General features: G+C 22.6%; 6 protein-coding genes across 6 annotated transcripts; 2 read left to right on the top strand and 4 right to left on the bottom strand. All coding sequences in view use genetic code 6, as the record gives it.

Annotated features, from left to right (window-relative positions):
- Positions 1–154: 154 nt before the first annotated feature.
- On the bottom strand, positions 155–2,050 carry TTHERM_00394650 (hypothetical protein; the record flags this gene model as incomplete). Its single annotated transcript, XM_001011937.1, has 1 exon — positions 155–2,050. The coding sequence occupies one exon, from the start codon at positions 2,048–2,050 to the stop codon at positions 155–157; it is 1,896 nt and encodes a 631-aa protein (XP_001011937.1).
- Positions 2,051–3,315: 1,265 nt separating this feature from the next.
- Positions 3,316–7,106, bottom strand: TTHERM_00394660 (hypothetical protein; the record flags this gene model as incomplete). Its single annotated transcript, XM_001011938.2, has 4 exons — positions 6,740–7,106; positions 3,993–6,684; positions 3,705–3,927; positions 3,316–3,648 (listed from the first exon to the last, which is right to left on the bottom strand). Exons 1-4 carry the CDS (start codon positions 7,053–7,055, stop codon positions 3,316–3,318), a joined length of 3,564 nt encoding a protein of 1,187 aa, XP_001011938.2. The 5' UTR covers positions 7,056–7,106.
- A 1,318-nt stretch (positions 7,107–8,424) lies between these two features.
- TTHERM_00394670 (hypothetical protein) lies at positions 8,425–10,373 on the top strand (the record flags this gene model as incomplete). Its single annotated transcript, XM_001011939.3, has 3 exons — positions 8,425–8,478; positions 8,555–9,124; positions 9,456–10,373. The coding sequence occupies 3 exons, from the start codon at positions 8,425–8,427 to the stop codon at positions 10,371–10,373; spliced, it is 1,542 nt and encodes a 513-aa protein (XP_001011939.1).
- Positions 10,374–10,990: 617 nt separating this feature from the next.
- TTHERM_000394669 (hypothetical protein) lies at positions 10,991–11,761 on the bottom strand (the record flags this gene model as incomplete). Its single annotated transcript, XM_012796497.1, has 1 exon — positions 10,991–11,761. The coding sequence occupies one exon, from the start codon at positions 11,759–11,761 to the stop codon at positions 10,991–10,993; it is 771 nt and encodes a 256-aa protein (XP_012651951.1).
- A 2,056-nt stretch (positions 11,762–13,817) lies between these two features.
- Positions 13,818–15,632, bottom strand: TTHERM_00394690 (Serine/Threonine kinase domain protein; the record flags this gene model as incomplete). Its single annotated transcript, XM_001011940.1, has 1 exon — positions 13,818–15,632. The coding sequence occupies one exon, from the start codon at positions 15,630–15,632 to the stop codon at positions 13,818–13,820; it is 1,815 nt and encodes a 604-aa protein (XP_001011940.1).
- Positions 15,633–21,278: 5,646 nt separating this feature from the next.
- Positions 21,279–23,078, top strand: TTHERM_00394700 (hypothetical protein; the record flags this gene model as incomplete). Its single annotated transcript, XM_001011941.2, has 1 exon — positions 21,279–23,078. One exon carries the CDS (start codon positions 21,279–21,281, stop codon positions 23,076–23,078), a length of 1,800 nt encoding a protein of 599 aa, XP_001011941.2.
- Between the last annotated feature and the right edge of the window lie 163 nt (positions 23,079–23,241).

Raw genomic sequence — 23,241 nt, 5'->3', positions numbered from 1 at the left:
ATGTGTTTAAAAAAAATAAAATAATACAGAGAGATTTAATACATACTTAATAGAGCTTAAAATTATAATAATAATTGTAAAAATCAACCCAAAAAGATAATTTTTGAGAATTTATTTTTCAAAAAATTTAAAATAATATGATTCTTTCATTCATTCATTATTTGCATTCTTTTAAAAGGATTCTATAAGGTCTAATATTTAAATTATCTTCAACTGTGTAATAGCTTGGTTTTAGCTTTGGACTTTTAACTCCTTATGGATTTACTCTACACTAAAATATTACATGATATTTTTTTCCATCATGAGCAGATGTAGCTACGGCATATTCCTCAGCTACAGCTAAATCATCAGTTAAATATATATTAGCATTTGGACCCTATTTTATTTTAGTGTTTGTTATCCTACAGGTTGTACCTCCATATGCATTATTTTATCCAGCGATTAAGTTATTTTTTGTTATATTCTCAACAGCTTTTTCTTTTGTCCCATGGTATAAGACTATCCATGTTTTAGAGTCTGAGTTAGAAGAAATCCAGGATTTGTCATATCCGTATCTGTCAATATTTAATGCATAGCCTTTATAACCAACAGGGAAGTAGTAGAGGTGGTCAACTGGATTTACTTAGTCAAACAGTGTCAATTATCCTCTCTTTGTACTCTATCCTTAGAAATTTTTCCCCCATTCCATGTTGAATTATGGGTCAAACATATCAACAGATAGTTTCGCGCCCTCTAAAAGACTTTTTTCACTGAAAGACATTCCTATATCTTATAAGGATATTTTCTTTTTGATTTCCTGATGATTAAACTACTTAGAAACAACTTAAAAGTCTACCTAAGGCTATTGATCAAAAGATATTTTGACTATGGTAATATCTTGTTTGGGATTATCAGAGTTTACCATTTATCCTATTTGTTCTTTGAATTTCACTAAGAATTCATTAACACTTTCCTTTGCTTTGGTTTCTACTAAATTCTAATAAAGATATGAATGACTATTTATTATTGCAGAGTAGTAAGAAGCTTAATTATGCAAACCAACTTGTAAAAATGATTATTATATTTAATAATTCTGCTCTTTCTCCAAATTTTAAATAGGCTGATCAGTTAAGAAAGTCTATATTCCATCTTGTAGATACATATTTTATAAAGCTAGAAGGCATTTCATTGATTCTCCTATACAGTTTAAAGATTGCTGAGCTTTTTTGTAATTATCATTGTACATCTACACTAACTCGTCATTTTTAGCTTATAAGCTAATCTTCTCCTCTTCGGATGGCTGATTTTACAATATAATTTAATGCGCTTTAGTGAATTCTACTAAGTTTGTTGATATTTCAACTTGAGGATTTAATAACTCAAGAACCTATTAAACTTACTTATCAATATCTCCTGGCTGATTGCTGTCAACGGAAAATTCTTAAAATATCTTTTTAACTTATTCTTATTTATTTTAATTTGATTTGTAATTTTCTAATTCTGACTGCACCTCTTCATATTTGGATTTGTATTGATTTAAATCTTTATTCTAGCTTGTCAATGAATCTATTTATTTCTTATGCTCATTTATTATTTAGTCAAAGCTATTTTTTTGTTCTTACAACTTCATCTCATATTAATTCTACTAATTTATAATAGTAACTTGTTTTTCATCTAATTACTATTATAAATTATTGTTATCAGTTTAAGATTTCTCTTATAAATTTTTGATTTGTTCATTTTGATTTTAAATTACACCCTTAAGCTGACTTATTTGCCTTTAATACTCTTATTCGAGTCCTTTTTATTTTGCTTAGAATTTACTTTCTTAACTATTAATAACTTGAAGAAATCTCTACTAATTCTATTATGCATTACTCAGACAAATGAGTGATCGCTTAAATTAATTTACGATATCATTTTTACTGTAATAGTTTCCTAATTTCGAAAATTAATCAAACTTTTCTTTCATTTCAATTAAATCAGTTTGATTAATTTTATATTTTTCATCATTGATATTGATAGAATCAAGATTTAATTCTGAAGGACTATTGCGCAGCTATTAATCCATCTGTTAGTTTTGGATAGAAGGTATTCAATATTGCAATTTTAAGTTATTAGTTAATTTATTAATATCCTTAAAATTTTTTAAAACTAATTTTTTTTGTTATTTTAATTAGTATAATAAATAATTAATTAATTTATGCAAATTTAAATCATGAATTTTTCTCTCAATAATTATTTAAATAAAAGGGATTGGAACAAAATTTTTAAATATTATTTTGTTAACTTGAATAGAGAATTAATGAGTGATAAAGAATTATAAAATATTATCCTCAATTTATTTATTTAAGGATCAATAATATTCTAATAAGAATAATCTTCTCAAAAATTACATTATTTATTGGAGAACTTTTAAATATAAATCAATCTTGCTTAATCACTAAAATTTTAGTGATTAACAATTTTTGAGATACCTTGATATTTTTAGTAATTACTTTCTATTTTATTATTTTTATTTTTTTCTAGCGTTTTCGTATTTTTTGATATTACTTTAATCACCAATAAAACAAGAAGTTGAGCTTTAAAAACCTTATCAAAAAATAATTAACTTAAAAAAATTAATTTTTAGATCTTTTTATATTATTTATACCCATCTGAGAGATAGATATTAATAAATGTATGATTTATCTTTCTATTAATATCCAATAAAATAATTCAAAAATAATCTAATATTTACTAAAACCAGATATAAATAATTGATAATAATTGAAATAACACCCTTAAATAAAAAAATTTGCCTTAAAATATAAATTTTTAAAATTAGAATATTGGGGAAGGAGGTGTAATATTTTTATAGTTTTTTTAACGGGGTTAGGGCTCCTATTTTTCTATATATTAGATGAATTGAAATAATTTAATATGTAATAAGAGAAAATAAAAAAATAATTAGAATTTAATTAACAGATTTTTTGCTATTAAATTATTAATTTTATTTAAAAAAAACAGAATTTCTTTAAGAAAAAAAAAAAAATCATTTAGAGTGATGGCTAGTCCTTATATTTTGTTTGTATGTTAATTAAAAGTGAGTATTTTACCTTTTAGAATAAAAAATGAACAACTAACTATACATACTTTAAATATGAGGGATTGATATAAGTTATGAAAATTGAATTGTAAATTTAAACATACTTTAAAAAAAATTATGCTATTATAAAATTTAGATTAGAAATTGAAGGAAAAACTTATTATGAATATATTTTTATGAGAATAGGCTTAAAAAATGACTGTAAGGAAGGGAATTTTCTATGAACAGAATAAAGATGCATACATAAATCACATATTAACTAACATATTTGATATCTTATTTCTTACTTCCAATATATTTTTATCCTTTTTCTTTTCTCTTTCTTTTAAATTATTTTCTAAATCTCTTAAGCTGCTTTCTCTAGAATTTAGTATTCTATATTGAGCAGCTATTTCATCTTTTTGTAGCTGTATACTTTATAACTCTTTTGCTATTTCTTTCTAGTTGTTTTCTTTTATCATTTTTTGTTTAGAAATAAATTCTTAAATCTTTTTGCTTTCTTTTTTCACATTATCCCATTCTTGATTTACCAATTTCTCAGATTTTTCTATTTCTGCCTTTTTTTTGTCTTACTCACTCCACTAAAATATTAATTATATAATCAATAATTAATTAATTACTTTGAAATTTTAATTACTTGTTAATCCAAGGCTTATTTCTGGAATATAATTTTTTTCTCTTATAACATGTTTATCAACTATTATTATCCAACTAACTTTTCCTTGTCTTCTAATTCCTTCTTTCTAAAAGTAAGTTAATCCTTTGCTTACCTTAATCTATCTTTCTTAGTTTTTATATTTTCGTTTTCTCTATTTATCAATTCCATTTATTTGTTAATGTAATCATGTTCGTGGCTAATTCTTTTTATTTAAAAAAATTATCAATAAAAAAACAATTAAAATAACTTTTATATAAATTTATTTACTCGCTTTTAAGTCTGGAGTTCTCTTCAGAAAGAATTTGAATTTCTCTTTGTAAGTCAATGATATTATTTTTAAGTAGAATTTCTCTTTATAGGATGTCATTTTTTTCATTTAATAAATTTTGATAATTTTAATAAAAGTTAGATCTCTCAATTTCAATCTTTTCCATTTAGTTTAAGACTGTATCATTTAATCCTTTCAGTAAGTCAATTTATGTATTATTATTAGCATTTTAAGTGGTTTGGTTGAGAATACTCTCATTCATTTTGTTGTTTCCTTATTATGAGATTCCATATATTTATTGATAAGAGTATTATTAATCTTAATTGTATTATTGCTATTATTATTATTGAGGATTTTTTTTGAATGCAAAAGATTGTTGGCGATTATTTAGCAACTGAGTGTTGTGAATAGGACTTATCATATTAAATAAACTTTGTGGGTTAGCAAATTAATTTTACTAGCTTTTGGTACTGCTAATCTATAAAGCAGCTAGAGACTAGTTGTTCATGAACTATTATCCTATAGTCATTCTCATATTCTTTATTTGCTCAGTGCAATTTATTGTTGATAAATCTAATTTAGGAAGATCAATATTTTTTAAGTTTTTAACCTTTTTAACTTAGTTTTGCTAGTCCAAATTCTATTCACATAATTCCTCAATTTGCTCAATATCCTCTAAGTTGAGACTATTATTGACATCATCAAAGTTTTCATTCATAAAGCTTTCAATTTTACTCTTTTCATTTTGTTCATCTTCTTGTTAGTCTTGATTACAGTTTTTAATTAGGTCTTCTTTATTGTTAAAAGACATTAAAATAGGTTTTTTACTTTTATTTTAATTTTTATTAAATCCTTTAAATGAATTCCTTGCATTTACTTCACTTTAATCATTTTGTCTATTTGCTGCATTATTAAAATTTTAGTAGCATTAATTAAAATCTTCTTAGTTATTGCTAATTTGAATTTAATCTAGGGCGATAAATTCGTTATTCATTTATTCGCAAACTTGCTAATCACTCTCATTATAATAATTTTTGAAGTCATTCTAATTTGATTTGTAATGATTGACATTTAAGCTTTAACGAATCGCTTGCTTCTTAAAGCTTGATTAACACATAAATCTTGAAGTTGGCTTTTGTTCAAGAGTTCCTAAGAAATCTATTATTTATTGAGGTTCATCTTCGAGCTTGTTAATACAACTTATATTATTGATTTCCTAGTTAAATGAAGGATCGATATTATTATGTAGGAAATCGCTTTAATCATTTCCAATTGTAAAATTCATATTATTGCTTGGGATATTGATTATATTATTATTAATTTAAATAGTGTTATTGTTATTCACATCCTCATTTGTATTTCCATTAAATTTCATACTTTATATTTAGAGAGGTAAGTCATTTACAACTTTATTTTATCTTCTTACATTATTCTATTAAGTTTGATTAATTTATTCAGATTGTAATTCCTCATCATTGTGAAGAGTTAATATAACTTTATCATCCTATTCTAAAATTTAATCGGGTTATATTCTTTACACAGAATTAAATTCTTTATTCTTTCTAAAATTACTATTGCACTCTAAGTCGTTTTTAAAATCTTATTTTTCTTCATTATTCTCAGTTTGAATTTTTTTGGCTACAAATTAAATTTATTCATTTGCATTTTATTGCTTCTAGCAACCTCTTAAATGAGAAAAAATAGGTGAGTCTCCATTATCATCAAACTAACTATTTTACTAAATACACTTTTATCTTTGAATTTCTACTTGGCTATTTGAATTAATTTATATCTCATTTTATTCTTGGTTTTAATGCAATTACTCTACTTAGTTTATTATTTCTTATTATTTTTCAATTAACTCTCTCTAATTTTCAATGCAAATTTTATTTTCTAAATTTTCTACAAAATTATTTTAAGTGAATTAGCGTAAAAATGTATGGAAAATAGAGAACTCTATCTCTTTTTAGCATTCTGCTTCCTTTAATTTCTACTATTAATCAATTATTTTTTCATTTAAATCGCTTAGTTTTTCATTTTTTATTTAAGGACTTTTATAAGAAAAATCTACAGAGTTACTTCTTCTTTTTAATTGGACCATTCCAACTCCAGCTTAAAGAAGATTCTTATTTCTTTTCCAAGTCAAATTTTGTAATCTAGTGTCGTCTTTATAATTGAATGATATCTTTTTACTAAATTGAGAATTCTTCCAATTATTTTCAGTTGTTGTCAAAATATCATAAATTTCATTAAACAAGTCACTTTATACAATATCACTCGCTTTCTAGCTGTTAAGCTATACACATAAAAAATTTTTCTTAAAATTAGATATATAATCAGCGAGATAAGCTTTCATTTCTTCAAAAGTTTGTCTTTCTTACTTCAAAGAAATGATATCCTCATATTGCATATCATGTATTTAATTTTACATCCATTCTTTTTCCTATTGCATTTAATTGATTATTTCGTTTAACTTCTCTATTTCTTGGTGGAGGACATATTCATCTGGTTGATACTCTGTAAAAAATGGATTTTAGTTTATAGAAGAAAGAGGCCTATTAGTGAAAGTATGTTTAGAAGTTGGCATTTAAGTAGAGCATCCCTCATCAAATTCGTTGTTACTTTAAGAGAATCTATTTGAAAAAAGATGATTACTCTAATTGCTACTACTTCTTTGATTTTCTTTGTTAACTATTAAAAATAAGAGTAAATATGTATTTCTAAAATAAAAAGCAATAAATATTACATTGATCTTCAAATTTAACAGTCTCTACTACATAATTCCCTACCGTCGCATGCAGTAAGTTTTTAATTTAATTTATATCCTATTTCGAATAACCTTTGGCATATGCTTATAAATTTGTTTGCTATACATTTGCATTTAAGTAATCAAGAACGCAATCAGAAAGCTAATCGATTGAATATGAAATTCTCTCAAAAAGTTTAACCTTGTCTAAATTAACCTAAGATTGGCTAATGTATGAAGGCCCATCAAATGTTGTTCCAGAATTATAGGAATACTATTAATTTTATTATTTTTGGTTTTCTAATCTTTGTGACATTTTAAAAAGTTTTTTAAAAACTTAATTAAGTAAGATATTCGTAATCAATAATAAATAAATAAATAAACAAACAAACAAACACTCTTAAATTTTTGTTATGTTAAAAAGGTATCAAAAAATTTCAAATTTAAATGATCATCTTATTTAAATACAATCAAACTTGATACTACCGCTAGTTTTTAAGATAAAAACACAAATTTATTATTAAAAATATAATTATTTTTAAATGAATAAATGAATCAAAGAATGAATGGATGATAAATTTCAAAATTTAATATACTCTATATAAATTTATTTATTTTTGACTAATTTTCTTCAAAATTATTTTTTTTTTTTAGTATTAATATTTTTTATTATCTAAAATAAATTTATTTTTAGAGTAATTTTCTTCAAAACAATCTTAATTTATTTTTTTAATATTAATATAATTATTATCTAAAGTAAATATATTTTTTAAATTTAAAAAATAATAATAATTTTTATCAATGATTTTAGATATTATGCAGTGCGCACCATTAATTTTGTAGCTTAAAATTATTTAATAATAAATCTCGGGGTTAACAACATATTGCGCGCAGGTGCAGTTTAATTTTTTCTCTTAATATTTTTTTTAATCTTAAAAAATCCTATTTTATATGAATTAACATTTTCTTTTATGATAATTAATTTAATGATAAAATAAAAAAAAATGTTATTATTCTCTATTCAAAGTTTTTTAATATTTTTATATTAATCTTTCTATTACATCATTAAACTATGTATTAATGAAAAACCAAATTAACAAAGTAAAAAAATAAATAAAAAGATTGAAATAGTAAGCTGATTCATTTCCTTTAATAGAAATAAGTATAAAAAAATTTATTAAACTATTATACTTTTTTAATATTATAGTCAAATACTTTGTATTTAATAAATTTTATAAAATTTATTTAAGTTTAAGTATTAGTAACAATAATTATTTATTATATTTCGATATAATTAATAACTATTACAATTAATTTGTTCAAATTTAATGTATTATTTGTAAAAATTATATTTATTTTTAGAATAGTTTGAAATAGATTTTTTTATTTTCAATGAATTGTTTTTTGCATTTTTATTATTTATTGAATACATAATGGTTTATATTGAATTTCAATAATTGTAAAATAAAAAATATAAATAATCACTATCATTTTTAATAGGAAATCAACTATACTCTTTTAATTCAAAAGTTTTATAATAAATTGTATAATAAATAAAAATTTGAGAATCCACTTAATCCAAAAGCAATTAGTGCATATAAATTCAGTAAAATTATAACTTAATAGTTAGCAATTTAGGAAAAATCCATCTAAAAAAGAATTGTTAAAAAAATAATAAGTCAGCAATGCAATCTATAAATCCCTACCAGATTAGCTCTTAAGATGCTTAACATATCTAAGTAATCTATCTATTATTTGATATTTATTATATGAAATATTTAATCTTTAAACATCTTCATTAATAAACCTCAATAGTACGTTGTTTAGCCTTAATATGGATAGTAGGTCAAAGTTTTAACTAGTGCAGTAATTCCTTAGTAGTAGAACTATGAAGGCTCTATCCTTAACTAGACTTAGGTTTAATCTTTTGATAACTCCTTCAATTATGCAGGTTAGAAAACTCCCTTTTTAGTTTAAAGCAATGCTCAATAAGCTCCTCAATAAGTTTTACAATATTCAATGTAACCAATAGTAAATCAGCAGTAAAAACATCAGATTTAAGTTAATGGATAGCAGGTTTATCCATAAAAAGGTCAGACTGATAGATTAAACGATACAAATGACGATAGATTTAGGTTTTCTAATATCAGCTCGATATCTAATAACAACTCTATGATTAGTCATAGCAGAAAAGTCTCTGATAGAATACCTGCTCCTTATACTCCAACAATAGCTTCTTAGATTGTCTAGCCGGGGGCATCATAGGTTATCAACCCCCTATCAACTTACAACTAGTAGCTTCAAATTCATCAATAACAACAAGAAAAACTGAAAGACATATAGAATAAGACTATAAACTAAACATTTAGCACTAATGTATACAATGTAATAAATAGATTTTTATAATTAGCAAAAAAATAAAATAAAATATTTAATACAGCACTTTTTTAAGATAAAAAATACAGTATCTAGATTAGCTGGATTAGATTAATTCCATTTTTTCTAAAATATTCAACTTGTTAAACATTTTGACAATTTCATTAACATTTGTAAAAAGAACATTTTGATTAAATTCGCTGGATATATTTTCTGCTTTTTAAATAAAAACTAAATAAATTTTATCTTTTGCTTTCAAATTGCTCTTATGGTTCAGTGAAGATTCAATAAAAAAATCCAGTAATTTTATTTATGTTAATTTAATTTGTTTTATTAAAAGTCAAAAGAAGATAATGAACAAAGATTGCGTGTTCTCATTAAAGAAAATGAATAACTGATTAAAGAAAACGAATATTATAAAAAGGCTCTCTCTGGATTGCCTTAACAATAATAAAATATCATTGCTCTTTAGCAATAGATTTAGCAATTAGCTAATTAGACCGAAAGTGTGTAGTCTTAGTTGTAAGTACAAAGAGATGAAGCAGCTATGTGGTGTAATAGAGAAAAAGAGATGAATGAAAGATGTAAAGGAATTTATGAGCAGCTTTAAATGGTTAAAAATTAGGATAATGTGCAGCTTGCTTCGTAAAATTAGCAATTATAGCAAAGGATAATCTAACTTGAATAAGATAACTAAGCTTAATAAAGATAGATAAATGAGTTGAATGCTACTTTAAAAGTTTATAAAGACTCAATGTAAAACTAAGGAATAATATCTAACTAAGCTTAAAATAGGGCAAATTTAGAAAACAATTTTAGCTCTTAAGTAAACTCTTATGGCATAAGCAATAACTATGCAGGTTAAATTGATTACAGTGGAAAATATTAGTAATCTTCTTCACAGAAAACAGAGCCTTAGTCAAACCCTGGTACTAGTAGTGAAATTAGTAATTAATATGCCTATTCAAGTCCAAAACAAAGAGAAGAAATGGTTTAATCCATTATTAAGTAATACAAATTAGGCGGAAATACTCCATCTTCAAACACTGCAAATGCACAATAATTCAAGAAACAAGATGAGTATTCTTATAACACTAAAGTAATTACAAGCTATACAAATGGAAACAGCTAAAATGAAGGAAATTAGCAGTAGGAAGCTGAGACAGGAGACTGGAGAACCAAATATGATAATTTATCATAAAAGCTTAATAATTTGAATTATGGAGGTGATTCTTCTACAAACAAGTCAATCTATTGAAAAAAATAAAATGAAAGTATTATAATAAATAAATAAATAAAAAAATAAAATTTTGTCTGCTTTTCATTTCTATCTATCGCATTTCATTTCTAAAAATTTTATAATTCTGAAAATTAATTAAATATATTTTTAAAAAATATTTTATTAAAAAGAAATTTCATTTGTTGTTTTTGAGCAAAAAAACTATGAAAAACTGTTGATTTCAACTTTGTTCAAACTACAAATTTTTTTTACAATAATTAGGTTTAGATTACAACTTATTATTTAAATTATAGGCTAACCAAATCTTCTGATTTCGTTTGCTAGAGCAATAATATTATCATGCAATTTACTAATCTTAGTATTTTTTTCTAGTAAGCAATTCTGAAATATATGGTTATTATTCAAATTTTGATGTGATTTATTAATTAAAAAGCAAAAATTATTACTAATTAAAAAGCAAAATGCAATAAATTTTCATATTTTTAATAAAATTCCCATTTATTCAGTGTAACAAAAGATATCTAATTTGCAATTTATCAAAACATGCAAACGATTTAGAAACATTTTGATTAGCTATGCAGTATAATACTTTCCTCTAAATAAATTAAATCTTGGATTTTCCTTCTTTCTTTTTATCAGTATTTACAATTACTAATTTCCATTAGAAGTAGTTTATATCTATTCTAATCACAAGTAGAAAACAAAACAGAAGCTAATGATAAATAACTATTAAAACAAATATGCTCTGATGTTCTCAAAATTTATTTTTTTTTTTAGTTAATTTGTTAGGATGAAGTTTTTTTATTCAAAAAAATCTACCTAAATTGACTGATCTACAAATTTTATAAATAAGAAAATCGTATCAAAGAAAGATTTTTAATTTTAAATTGCATTTTCTTAGATTTATTTTTTATCAAAAATATATTTTCCTCATTTTAATTATGTTTAGTGTTTATGATAAATACAAATTATTCATTTCTATTGTCTTTTCTTATTATGTTATAAATGAAAAATATATTCAAGCTTTTATCTAATTTGTAATATGATTTTATATTAGTGATGGTTAATCTTTACATTTAAAGATAAGAAGGTCTTCCAATATGCATTTAAGGAATCAAAAATATAATCAGTTGGTATTAAAAGAAATTTATTTAATTTAAAATTGAAATATGATGAAAATTCGAAGCTAAGTTAGATGGGTAGATCGATATTATTGATGAAAATTTAGAAATTAAAGATTACTATTTTTCTTTTTAAATTAAAAGATGTAAACTACAAAAGTTAATAAATTATTGATGACAAAATCTAATTGTAGTAATATATAAAAAAATAATCAATTCCTTTCCCTGATTTAAATTAGAAAATCTCAGGTTAAACTATTTGTTATATCTTTTCGATATTATCATTTAGAATTTAAGTTATCTTCAAAAGTTAGTGATTTATTATTTTTAATGAAGCTATTAAATACAATATGTAAATAAGAATGTATATTCAAGAAGTATTATATATATAATTTTTTTGGCATATTATTTCATTTATTAATTACAAGTTTCATAATAGCTATCATATTATCAAAAATAAAGTAATCACAGTATGATAAAGTCTTCAATCTAGGTAAGATATTCAATTTACTAATTCAATTTTTTTACTTAATTAAATATTTAAATTTATACTTTTTCCTATTAAATATGAGGATATTATTTTTTCTAAAAGTGTATAAAAAGTTTTAAATTATTTACTGCTTGAAATTTTTTTATAATTTTTTAGTTCATCTAAGTGTATCTTCATTTGCAATCAATCACTAGATATTTTGGTGTTTTAAAAACAATTTTGAAAATTTGCAGTCAATTTTTTTTCTATGCTTTCTCAAAGTTTTCAAAATGATAATTATATAATTAACAGCCATAAATTTCGTCTATTAAAGTTAAAAAATTCTTATTATATTATATTTCTAATAAATAATATAATTAATTGTATTATTTGTATTTTAGAAATTAAAAATTTGAATTAGATGATAAAGAAAAGAATTTTTTCTTCTAAAATGAGATTTTGAATTTCAAAAAAATTTTAATGTTATTTTTTTAAGAACAAATTTATATTAAATTTTATTTTTTATTCACTAAATTCATTTGAAATTCGATTGTTTTTTTATTTAAATTAATTTTTTATTTATTTTTCTTGTATTAATCTAAAGATGAATATTGTTATAAATATCATACTAAATAAGTGCAATTCTTATAAATTAGATTTTAAAATTTAAAAATGGCATAAATTTATGGAAAGCCATATTTTAATGATTATTTATATTACTTGATTAATCAAAATCAGTTTTATTTTTTATTGATCATAATATCTTGAAGCTCGATTAGCTCAGCTGGTTAGAGCATGCGGCTGTTAACCGCAAGGTCGTAGGTTCGATCCCTACATCGAGCGCTTTTTATTAAGATTTAAAATAATATTTTTATTAGTAGCTAAGTAACAAATCTATAAAGTTTATGGTGTATTTAGCATATAAAATTCTTGATTTTTAAATGAGTCATTTATTAAACTTAAATTATATTTCTAGTGATTCTATTAATTATTTTCCTTACATTTATCAAAGTCATTACTCAAACAATAGTAACATTCGTGTGTTGTATTGAAAAGTAATATTTATAAATTTTTCATAACAAAATTCACTTTAAAAACAGTAACTCTAATATAAAAAAAACTTTTATTTTTACTAAAAGTTTTTTTTTGTATTATCTTCTCGAATTAATTTTACTACTCCAATATTATCTGGTTTCCTAATTATTACAAAAAATTTTTGTGTAATTTTAGACTACTTGAATTTTTTTATTTATATTAGTGTAAAAAGAAGAAAAATACTTAAAATTGTAATTATTTGCTTTTAATTAAGAATATTTAAGCTAATTTACATATAGCCCTAATATTTGAAATCAATCTATTTATTTGTTTATTTAAAAGAAAAAAAACATTGATTTTATCTCCAAAATTTAGTGGCAAATAATGTTTGTTTGGTTTTTTTTTGTTAAATAAAAATTTGATGAAAATAAATAATTTTGAGTGTATGATGTTAATTATACTATTATGTATCAATCAATCTACATCAATAAAGGATAGATAGATAGATATATAACAAGAACAAATAATTTATAAATTAAAACAGAAATAATTTAAGATTTGAATTAATTGAGATGTCTAATATAATTTTATATAATAGTTTATAATATATATATAGCTGGTAGTTTCAATATAAGAGTAGAGGAAGTTAGTATTTATATTATAAAGGATTTTAATTCTGTTTTCTTGTTTTAAATTGTTTACAATTTTGATTTTAAAAATGTTAATTAGTTTATTAAGATTCTTTAGGTAAGTTACTCAATTATTTTTTATTTCACATAATTTAGTCATTCAGACACTCTATCAATCAATCAATCAATCAATCAATCAATCAATCAATCAATCGAATTGCTAAGTATTGTCTTCGTGACAGAAATCTTTTAAGTCATTAAAATTTATTAAATTTTGTTTAATCATTGATATTTTTTCAGGTTCATAGCTATTTATAGGGGCTTCTGAGGTAAAATCGCTATCAAAACCTTTAATCCACTCTTCACCTTGAGTGCAGGGAATATAGGGCGAGGAAATTTGCTTTTTAGCTAACTTTTCCCAATCCATATCCTTAAACCAAGGGTGCATCTTAGCTTACTGTAAGGTTAAACGCTTTTCTGGATCTCTTTAGAGTATTTTGGTGATAATATCTTTGCATTCATTAGAAATCTTGATATGTTGGGGGAAGAAAATACGACATTCATCGATCAACTAAAATACTATTTGAGTCTGCTAATGGAAGAAAGGAGGATAGCCATATATAAGTTCATAAATAAAGAGGCCAAATTACCACACATCTGAAGAATAAGTATAAGATTTACGACCTATTATTTCAGGAGAGATGTATTAAGGAGTTCCAACAAATGAATTGGTTCTTTCTCTGTTGGCATTAGCAGGTTGTAATTCAGGTGAAGAAGTAGCACTGCTTAGGTTGCTTTGATTACTTCTTTGGCTTATTTTAGGAGATGACCAGCTTTCGCTATCATTTGTTGCACCATCTGAGATGCAGGAATTTACTTTTACCAACTTGAGTAATGAAGGGATTTCATTGATAGTTGAAAATTGCTTGGCCATACCAAAATCGGTTATGCGAATATGACCGTGTTCATCTAGTAAAATATTTTCAGGCTTGAGATCACGGTAGATAATTTTACGTGAATGAAGATATTCTAGGGCTAAAAGGACTTCAGCAGCAAAGAATTTAGCGGTTTATTCATTGAAGCGACGATTTAATTTTAAATGCTAAAAGAGTTCGCCACCCTTCATAAAGTCCATTATGAAAAAGATTTTATCATCAGTTTAGAATGTGTATTTCAATTTTACTAAAAAATTGTTATTTATTGATTCAAGGATGTAACGCTCCATGCGGAGATGTTCAGCTTGCTTTTCATCTTATATTTTGAGTTTACGAATGCTTTTCAAGGCATAGTAAACTCCTGTATCCTTTTTCTAGACCATCATCACTTTGCCAAAGGTACCTCTGCCAAGTACTTTAATAATATCGAAATCGTCTAAAGTAATTACACTTTTTCTTGCATTTAAAGGATCTTGATAGTTAGCTTAATTACTCGAATTAGCGTGAATATTAAAATCTATGCAGCTTTCATTCATGTTGAAAAACAATGGTTGAGTATTTTACTTAAGTTCTTCCTTTGTGTAATTATGGCCCAAAATTTTTTCACGCATTTAAACCATATTAGTTATTGTTTCATGGGCTTTGATGTAGTCAGAAGGCATACGAGAAATATTATTTTTTTTGTCCTTTCTTGTAGTTGTGTACATTTTAAGTTAAGGTTCGTCTTTTTCAAAGTAAGCAAGACAACCGCAGTATCTACGAAGCAACTAAATGATCTTTTCTCTATAAAGAGTACTTGAATAACGATAATCGTATTCAGATGGTACATGCAGAACGAACTCAGTACCGCAAGTGCTCGTTGTAATACCCTTGATGAAATTTAAATCAATGCGGCGCTTGATTGATGTCTTTTTTAAATTATAGAAAGCCTTATCAGTGATCATAATGAAGCGGTCTTGACGGACATCTTTTCTATTGTATTTACCAACAGGACAAGAGAATAATAACTCCTCTTTGGTCTTTTGAAGGTGTTTCTTGATTGATGATACTTCTAATAAGTTAAGGTAGTCTTCAGTTTGAGATATCATATTGATTTTGATAATTTAAGATATATTTAATTTATTCTTTTGATTTGTAAATATTTTAGAAAGGTGATGATGCTACTTATTTATTGAGAAAGTTAATTACTATTATTTCTTTTTTTCAAAGTTAACAGATTTAGTGTTAGTGAATAAATATATTTAAAGTTATAATTGCTTTTTACGAATTTAATTAGATTGCCTTTACTGTTTTTAATAAAGTATAACTCTCAGGAAGGATTTATTAAATGTATTAATGTAGATGAGAAATTATTTTAATTCAGTCAATAATTTAGTGATTAAAACCAAAATTAGGGAAAAATTATAAAAAAGTTATGCTAGTTAATTTAAAGCAATCAAGTTTAGACCACTTTTAATTTGTTTTTTTGGTGAGATGATTTATTTATTATTTGAGGGCAGAATAGCTTTACAAAATGTTAAGTAGGCTTAAGATTTTGTTTTTGATTTCTTTCTCACTTTGATTATTTTTTATTTAATTAATTTATTACTTGATTGCTAAAGTGTTTTTTAAATATCGATCTATGGACTGGCTGATTGATTGATCAATTGATCTATTAATCGATCTTTTTACAAGCATGGGGAATACAAGTTATTAATAGTATTTTGGATTTTGCGTCTTTTTACAGATTATCATTCGTTTAGAAGCTTGTATAGTGAATAAATTAATAAAAGTGAAAAGAAAAGATATAATCTAAGCCACCCAGTTTTCGATATATATTAAACTTGATGAAATCTGCAACTCAAGATTATTTTTTATTTAGAGTTAGTCAATATTTTATTAATTAATTCATAAAAATACAATCTAATTACTTTGAAATTTACAAATTTTATTAGTGAATGGGATATTAATCAAAACACCTTACCCTTTTTAATGAATTAATTAATTATTTAAGAAAATTTTGGAGATAATTCAATTTCTAAATGAAAAAATATCCTTACAATCAATCAGAAAAATTCCTAATAAAAAAAGTACATAAGTTTGATAGAATTTTAATCATTTTCAAAGATTATTATCACAAATATTTTACCTCGTTACCGAATTCAAAAAATACAATTATATTACTTAGAATAATATTTAATATCAATTCAAAGTAGAGCGATCTAGACTATTTTAGTTTATTTGATTAGATATTAGTAATATTTATTATATAATTATAAACGTCTTCTTTTGGTAATAAAAATTACAAAATTATGGAGTTCTCCCTACTAATATTTTTAGTTTCTATATAACCAATCATATATTTTGGTTAATCTTGAATCAAGCTAACTATAATATGTCTAACTTAAATTATATATAGTTATATTTGCCTAGTAAATTCAAAAATTGTTAAAAGTTAATAAGAAAAAAATACAATAATTAGATTATAGTCTTTACTAATCAACAAGTTAATTTAATACAAATTTATTACTTTTGTTAAGTCTAAATCTAAAAATTTCCTTTGGTCTAGTTAAATAACTTTGAATAAAGTATTTTGGTAAAATTTTAATTTTCATGTAAACAAAAAATTAAATGCATAATCTTATTGTGAAATCAATAATTAGCATAAAATCGAAATAACTAAATTATCAATAAAATAAAAATAACAAATAATTAATTTTTCATCTCACATGTTTGAGATTTCAAACAATTTTAATGATTAATATTACAAATATACATGAGCATTAATTAAGAAAAATAATTATTGTAATAGTGAAATTTACTTTTGGTATATTCAAATATTTTAATCTGAATAAGATGATGGATTAAACTTACTAGAAAAAACTCAAATAAGAAATAATAATGCTATTAGGATTTTCTAATTAGACATAAAAATTAGGTTTAAGTATCACATTAAATATTTAGCTCATTACCATCCATACAGATGCTATTTACTTGATATATATCTTCTAAAGATCATATAAATTATTAAAATTTAATTCCTATCAAATTTACAGGCGGGTAAGTAAAATAGACAAAGATTACAAGAATAAATAACTAAAAAAACAAATAAGTAGAAACAAATAGTAATACAAGTGAATCAAGTGTAATTAATCGCATACGCAGTAAATCAAAATTCATAAGATCACATACGAGCTTTCAATAATAATAGTAAGATATTGAATATTTTAAACTTTTTTACTCATTCTACTATATTATCATTTTACTTATGATTAATCTTACCGAGGTCTCAAATACAATCTATGATAAATGAATGGTGTCCACTCTTATTAATGTATTGCATTAAAGTTGAAACCTTATAAATAATTCCTACCTTTTACCTTTTTTAATCTTTTAATTTCCTCCACATAAATAATCACTATTACAGATGTTATGAAAAATGAATATTTACCTAAAATTTAATAAAATCTTCTATCAAAATCAACAAAAATTTGGAAAAACTACTCTCCAATTTACTGTTTTTAATTTTCTTAATTCCATTTCTATTTTCCAAATTTTTAAAAAGTAACAAAAAATATTTTTACAAAAATTTTTAAAAAATTATGAAAAAAAACTTTTAATAATTAAAAAGGAGGATATTATGGAGCAATGATTATTTTTCTATTAAAATATTCTTTTTATTCAGCTGTTTTATTTGAAATGGAATATGCTACTTATTTGTTTAATTTATTGCAATTTACTTTGATTTTGGACACAAAAATAGAAAATTTGAATAGTACATACGATTAATTCAATTAACATTTAATAATTACAAACTAAATCTTTATTTATCACTTTTTTTTTACATTAAGAAATTAATAACGATGAGTTCACTATGCACTAGAAAAATAATTATAAATATATTTTATGGATATTAACTAAGTAACTCAAAGCTTACATAAATTGTGTATAAAATACTTTCAGCAAGCAATAACATTTCAAAATATGTAGAAACATAAATTCTATTTTACATTTTTGTTTTTAATTTTTTGAAAAAAAATAAGTGAGGGAACAATTTGACTTACCTTTAAATTAAATCGGTTATTATTCTGATTCTTAAATCTACTAATAGTAAATATATACTCAAACACATAATAACATATGAACTATATAGAATATGAATAAATGAATAAAAAATCGAAGAAATCTTTGTCTAACAATAATAAAAATATAAAAAATATATTTAGATGATTTACTATTTATAAGATAATTTTTTAAGAAAATAAGAATAATATACTTATGTTTTTAAACATCACAAATTGTGCTTTTTTGGTAATTTAAAAAATCTTTAGTCTTACAAATTTTCAAATTAAAAATTTACTTTTTTACAAAATTTTTAATGGTAATCTTTTGAATGTAATAATTTGAATAAATTAAAAATCTAATATCTTGAAAGATTTGATAAATACTAATATTAGGATGTCGTAATAATAACTAAATAAATATTATAGCTTCTTTGGTGCATAAATTTTCTTTATAATTGATATGCTATTGAAGCAAAAATATCGTTTTTTACAGGTTAAGTTAATATATATGCAAAAAAAATATATAAACATAAGATAAAATTTACCATAATAGATATAAGTGATTTTAATGTATAAATACTACTCTTTTAATGTTCTTACCCTATATTCTGAGATTAACAGTAATAATCTAGAATATTACTCAATTTTAAAAAGTTCTTACAAAATATTTGAAAAAAATTATATTTGTAAATTAGTAGTATTTTTTTTTGTTTTGATATAGATGTAGAACCAAATCACTTACTTTGTGAATTATTAAATTTGCTTGTTTATAAAATCTATTAAATCGATATATTGATTGAATACGTATGTCTAGAAGACGTATATAATTCGCGCATACATTATTTATAGATTTATATTTAAAGATTACATTAATTTAAGCATACTTTTTTTCAAAAACAAATTTTGTTACTATCTCATTAAATCTCATAAATAAATAGATCTTCTGATTGAATTTAAAAACATTAACTCCCTCATCAAACACTAGAGGATGTAAATAACCAAAAATTTCAAATTCAAAATTTATCAAAACTATTCTATTTCAAGTAAAAGTCTTTAAATTATCAAAGTAAAATTTCAAAAGAAATCAATCATTTCTATATCAATTCAATTTCAGTTCCTTTTTATTGAAGTAAGTTAAGCATTAAAATTCATTCAACATAACTTTATTAAATAAATATTTGGTTGATAAAAATTGATGCTACTTATTGAAATTAAATAATCCGAAATACTAGTAAAATTACTAACTATTTTTCTTTAATGAATATTAAACATTTTTTGTATTTCTAAAGCAATTTATTGTTAAAAAGTTTACACATTAAAAATTTTTAGTTTTATTAATTCAATTTTTTCTTACAATATTGTTATTATTATTTTATTAAGTTTAGCAAAATAAAATATTTATCTTTTACTTGAGGATTTTTTATTACGAAGTCTATTAAATAAAAGAAAATAATCAAAATGTACTAATTTTAGAAAAAAAATGATGATAAGTTGTAGCTGAGTACATCAAAAAATTTATCTTTCAAGTAATATATGCTATTATTAATTCTTAGTTTTTCAATTTCGATTAAATAATTCATTATTGATTTATAAAAATTTAATAAAAATATATGAGAAAAAATTTGTAAAATAGATAAAATAATTATATTTAAAACAATTTTTATTATTATTAGAGAAAGAAAAATAAATTAACTAAATTTGTTTATTTCATAATTGTAATAATAAAAATATATTTGTTTATTTATTCTTATTTAAAAAATAAATAAATAATATTTTAAAATAAACACTTAAATAATAAAATTTTTATGAATCTCAATAAATTATAAATGTTTTATCTAAAATTAATCAATATCTGTCTTAATATAATTGATTAAAATATATTTTTTAAAATTTATAAAATTTTATATTTACAAAATTAATTTTATTTTAAAAATGTAATTCTATTCAAAAATGAATAAAAAATAATTTTTTTTTTTTTTTTCAATTCACCTAATTAAAGACCATGTTAATTAAGTACTGAATTAATATATGTTTTGATTCAATTTAGATAATAAAAACTTAAAGAATTTAATGAGTAAATGCTACTTTATTACATCTACAAATTCTTTTTCAAGCTAGAGTTCCTCTTGAGACTTTAACAATTCTTCTACTTCTATATGTATGGCTATTTTACTTTTTATTTTTAAAATATATTTTTTAAAAATAAATAAATTTTAGTTTCACTAATAAAGATTTTATGTTATTTATTTTATTTTGTGAGCTGAAAAATATTTTGGAAAAAATAAATTTCAAAAGTTTAAAGTAAATAAGTGAAATTTCTAAATTATAAATAATTTACTAATGTTTGTAGTATGATTAAGCTAGAATTTATTTAATTTAGAAATAAAAAATAGAATATGAAGAAGCAAATTAATTTTTATTTTGATAGAATTACTACTAATAATTAATAATAAATAGAAATCAACATTAAGCTAATTCATTGAAAAATTATACAAAAAATTAGCGCGGAATATTCAGTTGAATTTTAAATTTGATATATTAAGATTTTCAAAATAAATATATTTATTTATGAAGTAAAGCAATTAATTATTTTGAAGAAAGATTTTACTAAGCAAAAATTATTAATAATAATCATTAATTTTTGTAGTACAAAATAGCAAAAGATAGATAGATATATAAGTGTAGATTAGAATGAAGCTAAGTAATACTCAAAGCTTAAATATTTAAAACAGTGACAACAATGAGCTTTGCAAGATACACAAAAGGATAATAGAACTATAGTGTCTTAATGATAAATGCAAGTTTTTTAATTAAAGGGGATGCTCTAAATGCTTTCTTTAAGGTTAAATACATGAAAATTGTGAATTAATTACCTAAGAAAATTATGAACAAAATAGCTAACACTCGAAAAGAAAGTGTATAATTTCTGAATTCGATAATTAAATGAATATTTTTATGAAGGAAGTCAATACTTACTTGATAAAAATAAAAGATTTGATACTCAAGTAGATTTAACTCGGTGATGAGTAAGCTTTTGAAAAGGCATCTCATTACATCGAACTCCTTAAAGATGTCACTTATTTGAATGGACAATAAAAAAATTAACAACTGAGTGATGTCTTTTTTTAATTAGAAGAAAATTAAGAGTTATTGGAAGACGAATATTATCTTAACAATTCAAAGAGTAAATTAGCAAGCTAAAGTCAGTCAAAAAGTGATATTTCTATTTTAGATTAGTCTTAAATTTCATAAAATTTAGATGCATCTTCGATATCTGTTGCTTCAAATAACAGTGTAAGAAAGAAAGTATTACTAAATAGTAGTAGTAGAAGACCTACTTAAAATGAATAGATTAGAAACTCAGAAATGGAATCTTCCTCTTCTTAGATAATTTCATCTTTTAATCAATCTTCTTCATTTGTCTCTGATAAGATTGCACCAAAACTGACCCAAGTAGAAACTTAGTGCAGGTATATGTCTTTAGGAGACTTTAAATTCAAGTAAACTTAGAAGATTTAGATAACTAGTGAGTATATTGAAGACTTTTGCTTATTTGAGACTTCATAAAGTCAAGATATGAATAATAATTAGCCTATAATGAGAGATTTTGAAAGCAATTTAATTTAAAAATCAAAGGCATAAAAATAGTACTATTTATTAACGAGATGCAAAAGACAAGCTTTGTAAGTATTTAACTTGTAAAAAATGAGATTAGAAAGAGTTATTCATTTTACCAATGACAATGAATTAATTCAATTTAAGCAGATTAGTGATTCAGAAGTGGTTATTTTCAGTCCAAACAATAAATTCTTTTAAGTTTAAAGTATATTTGATGAAAGCAAGTTTTAGCAAATAGATTTTAAGTTTAACATCGATTGCATTGAATGTGATAAAGAAGAACAAATTATTTTCATAGGACATCAGCTTGGTAAAATATCGGTTTGGGATATGAAAAGATAGCAAATGATACTAGAAAGTAATAAAATACACTCAAAAAAAATAAGCATTATGGATTATTGTGAAGGGAGACTGATAACTTGCTGTGAAAGTGGTTCTGTAAAAGAATTTTTGTTTAATAAAAACAATCCAGAACTGAGATAAAAATACATTTACAGAAAAGAAATACTATCAGATTAAGAACTTGAGAGCATAACATGCATAAAAATAATAAATGAAGACACCATTTTGGTTTAGTTAGGAGAAGAATTTATAGAAATATATAAAAATGGGTAAAAATTAAACGAAGAATGCCTAGAATTTATGTCTTGCTTGTAAAATATGAAAGTTTATGACAAAAGGTATTGCATAATGTAAAACACAGAGAAGGAAAACACCTTTTAAATATTTGATTTCAAGAATTTTTCCTTCATAAGGAGACCAATATAACTTTAAGTTAAAGATTCTGAAGATTCAGAAGTAATAGGAGCTTACTATGTGAATAACTCAATAATCCTTCTCCTTTTAAATGAAAAAATCATTAAGTATTTTTGATAACAATTTAATAAATATTTTTCCTATAATTTAATAATTAAATTTACCATCTAACTAACTAATTAACTAAATATAAAATAAATTTACATTATATTAAATTAATTTCTACTGAAATTTTCCTTCCTTCCTTTCTCTTTTGTTAAGTATCAACTTAAATTTTATT

The sequence above is a fragment of the Tetrahymena thermophila genome, assembly GCF_000189635.1.
Source record: "Tetrahymena thermophila SB210 genomic scaffold scf_8254719, whole genome shotgun sequence".
NCBI classification, from domain to species: Eukaryota; Ciliophora; class Oligohymenophorea; order Hymenostomatida; family Tetrahymenidae; genus Tetrahymena; species Tetrahymena thermophila.
Note: the sequence above shows the minus strand (reverse complement) of the source record. Positions and strands in the feature narration are given on the sequence as shown.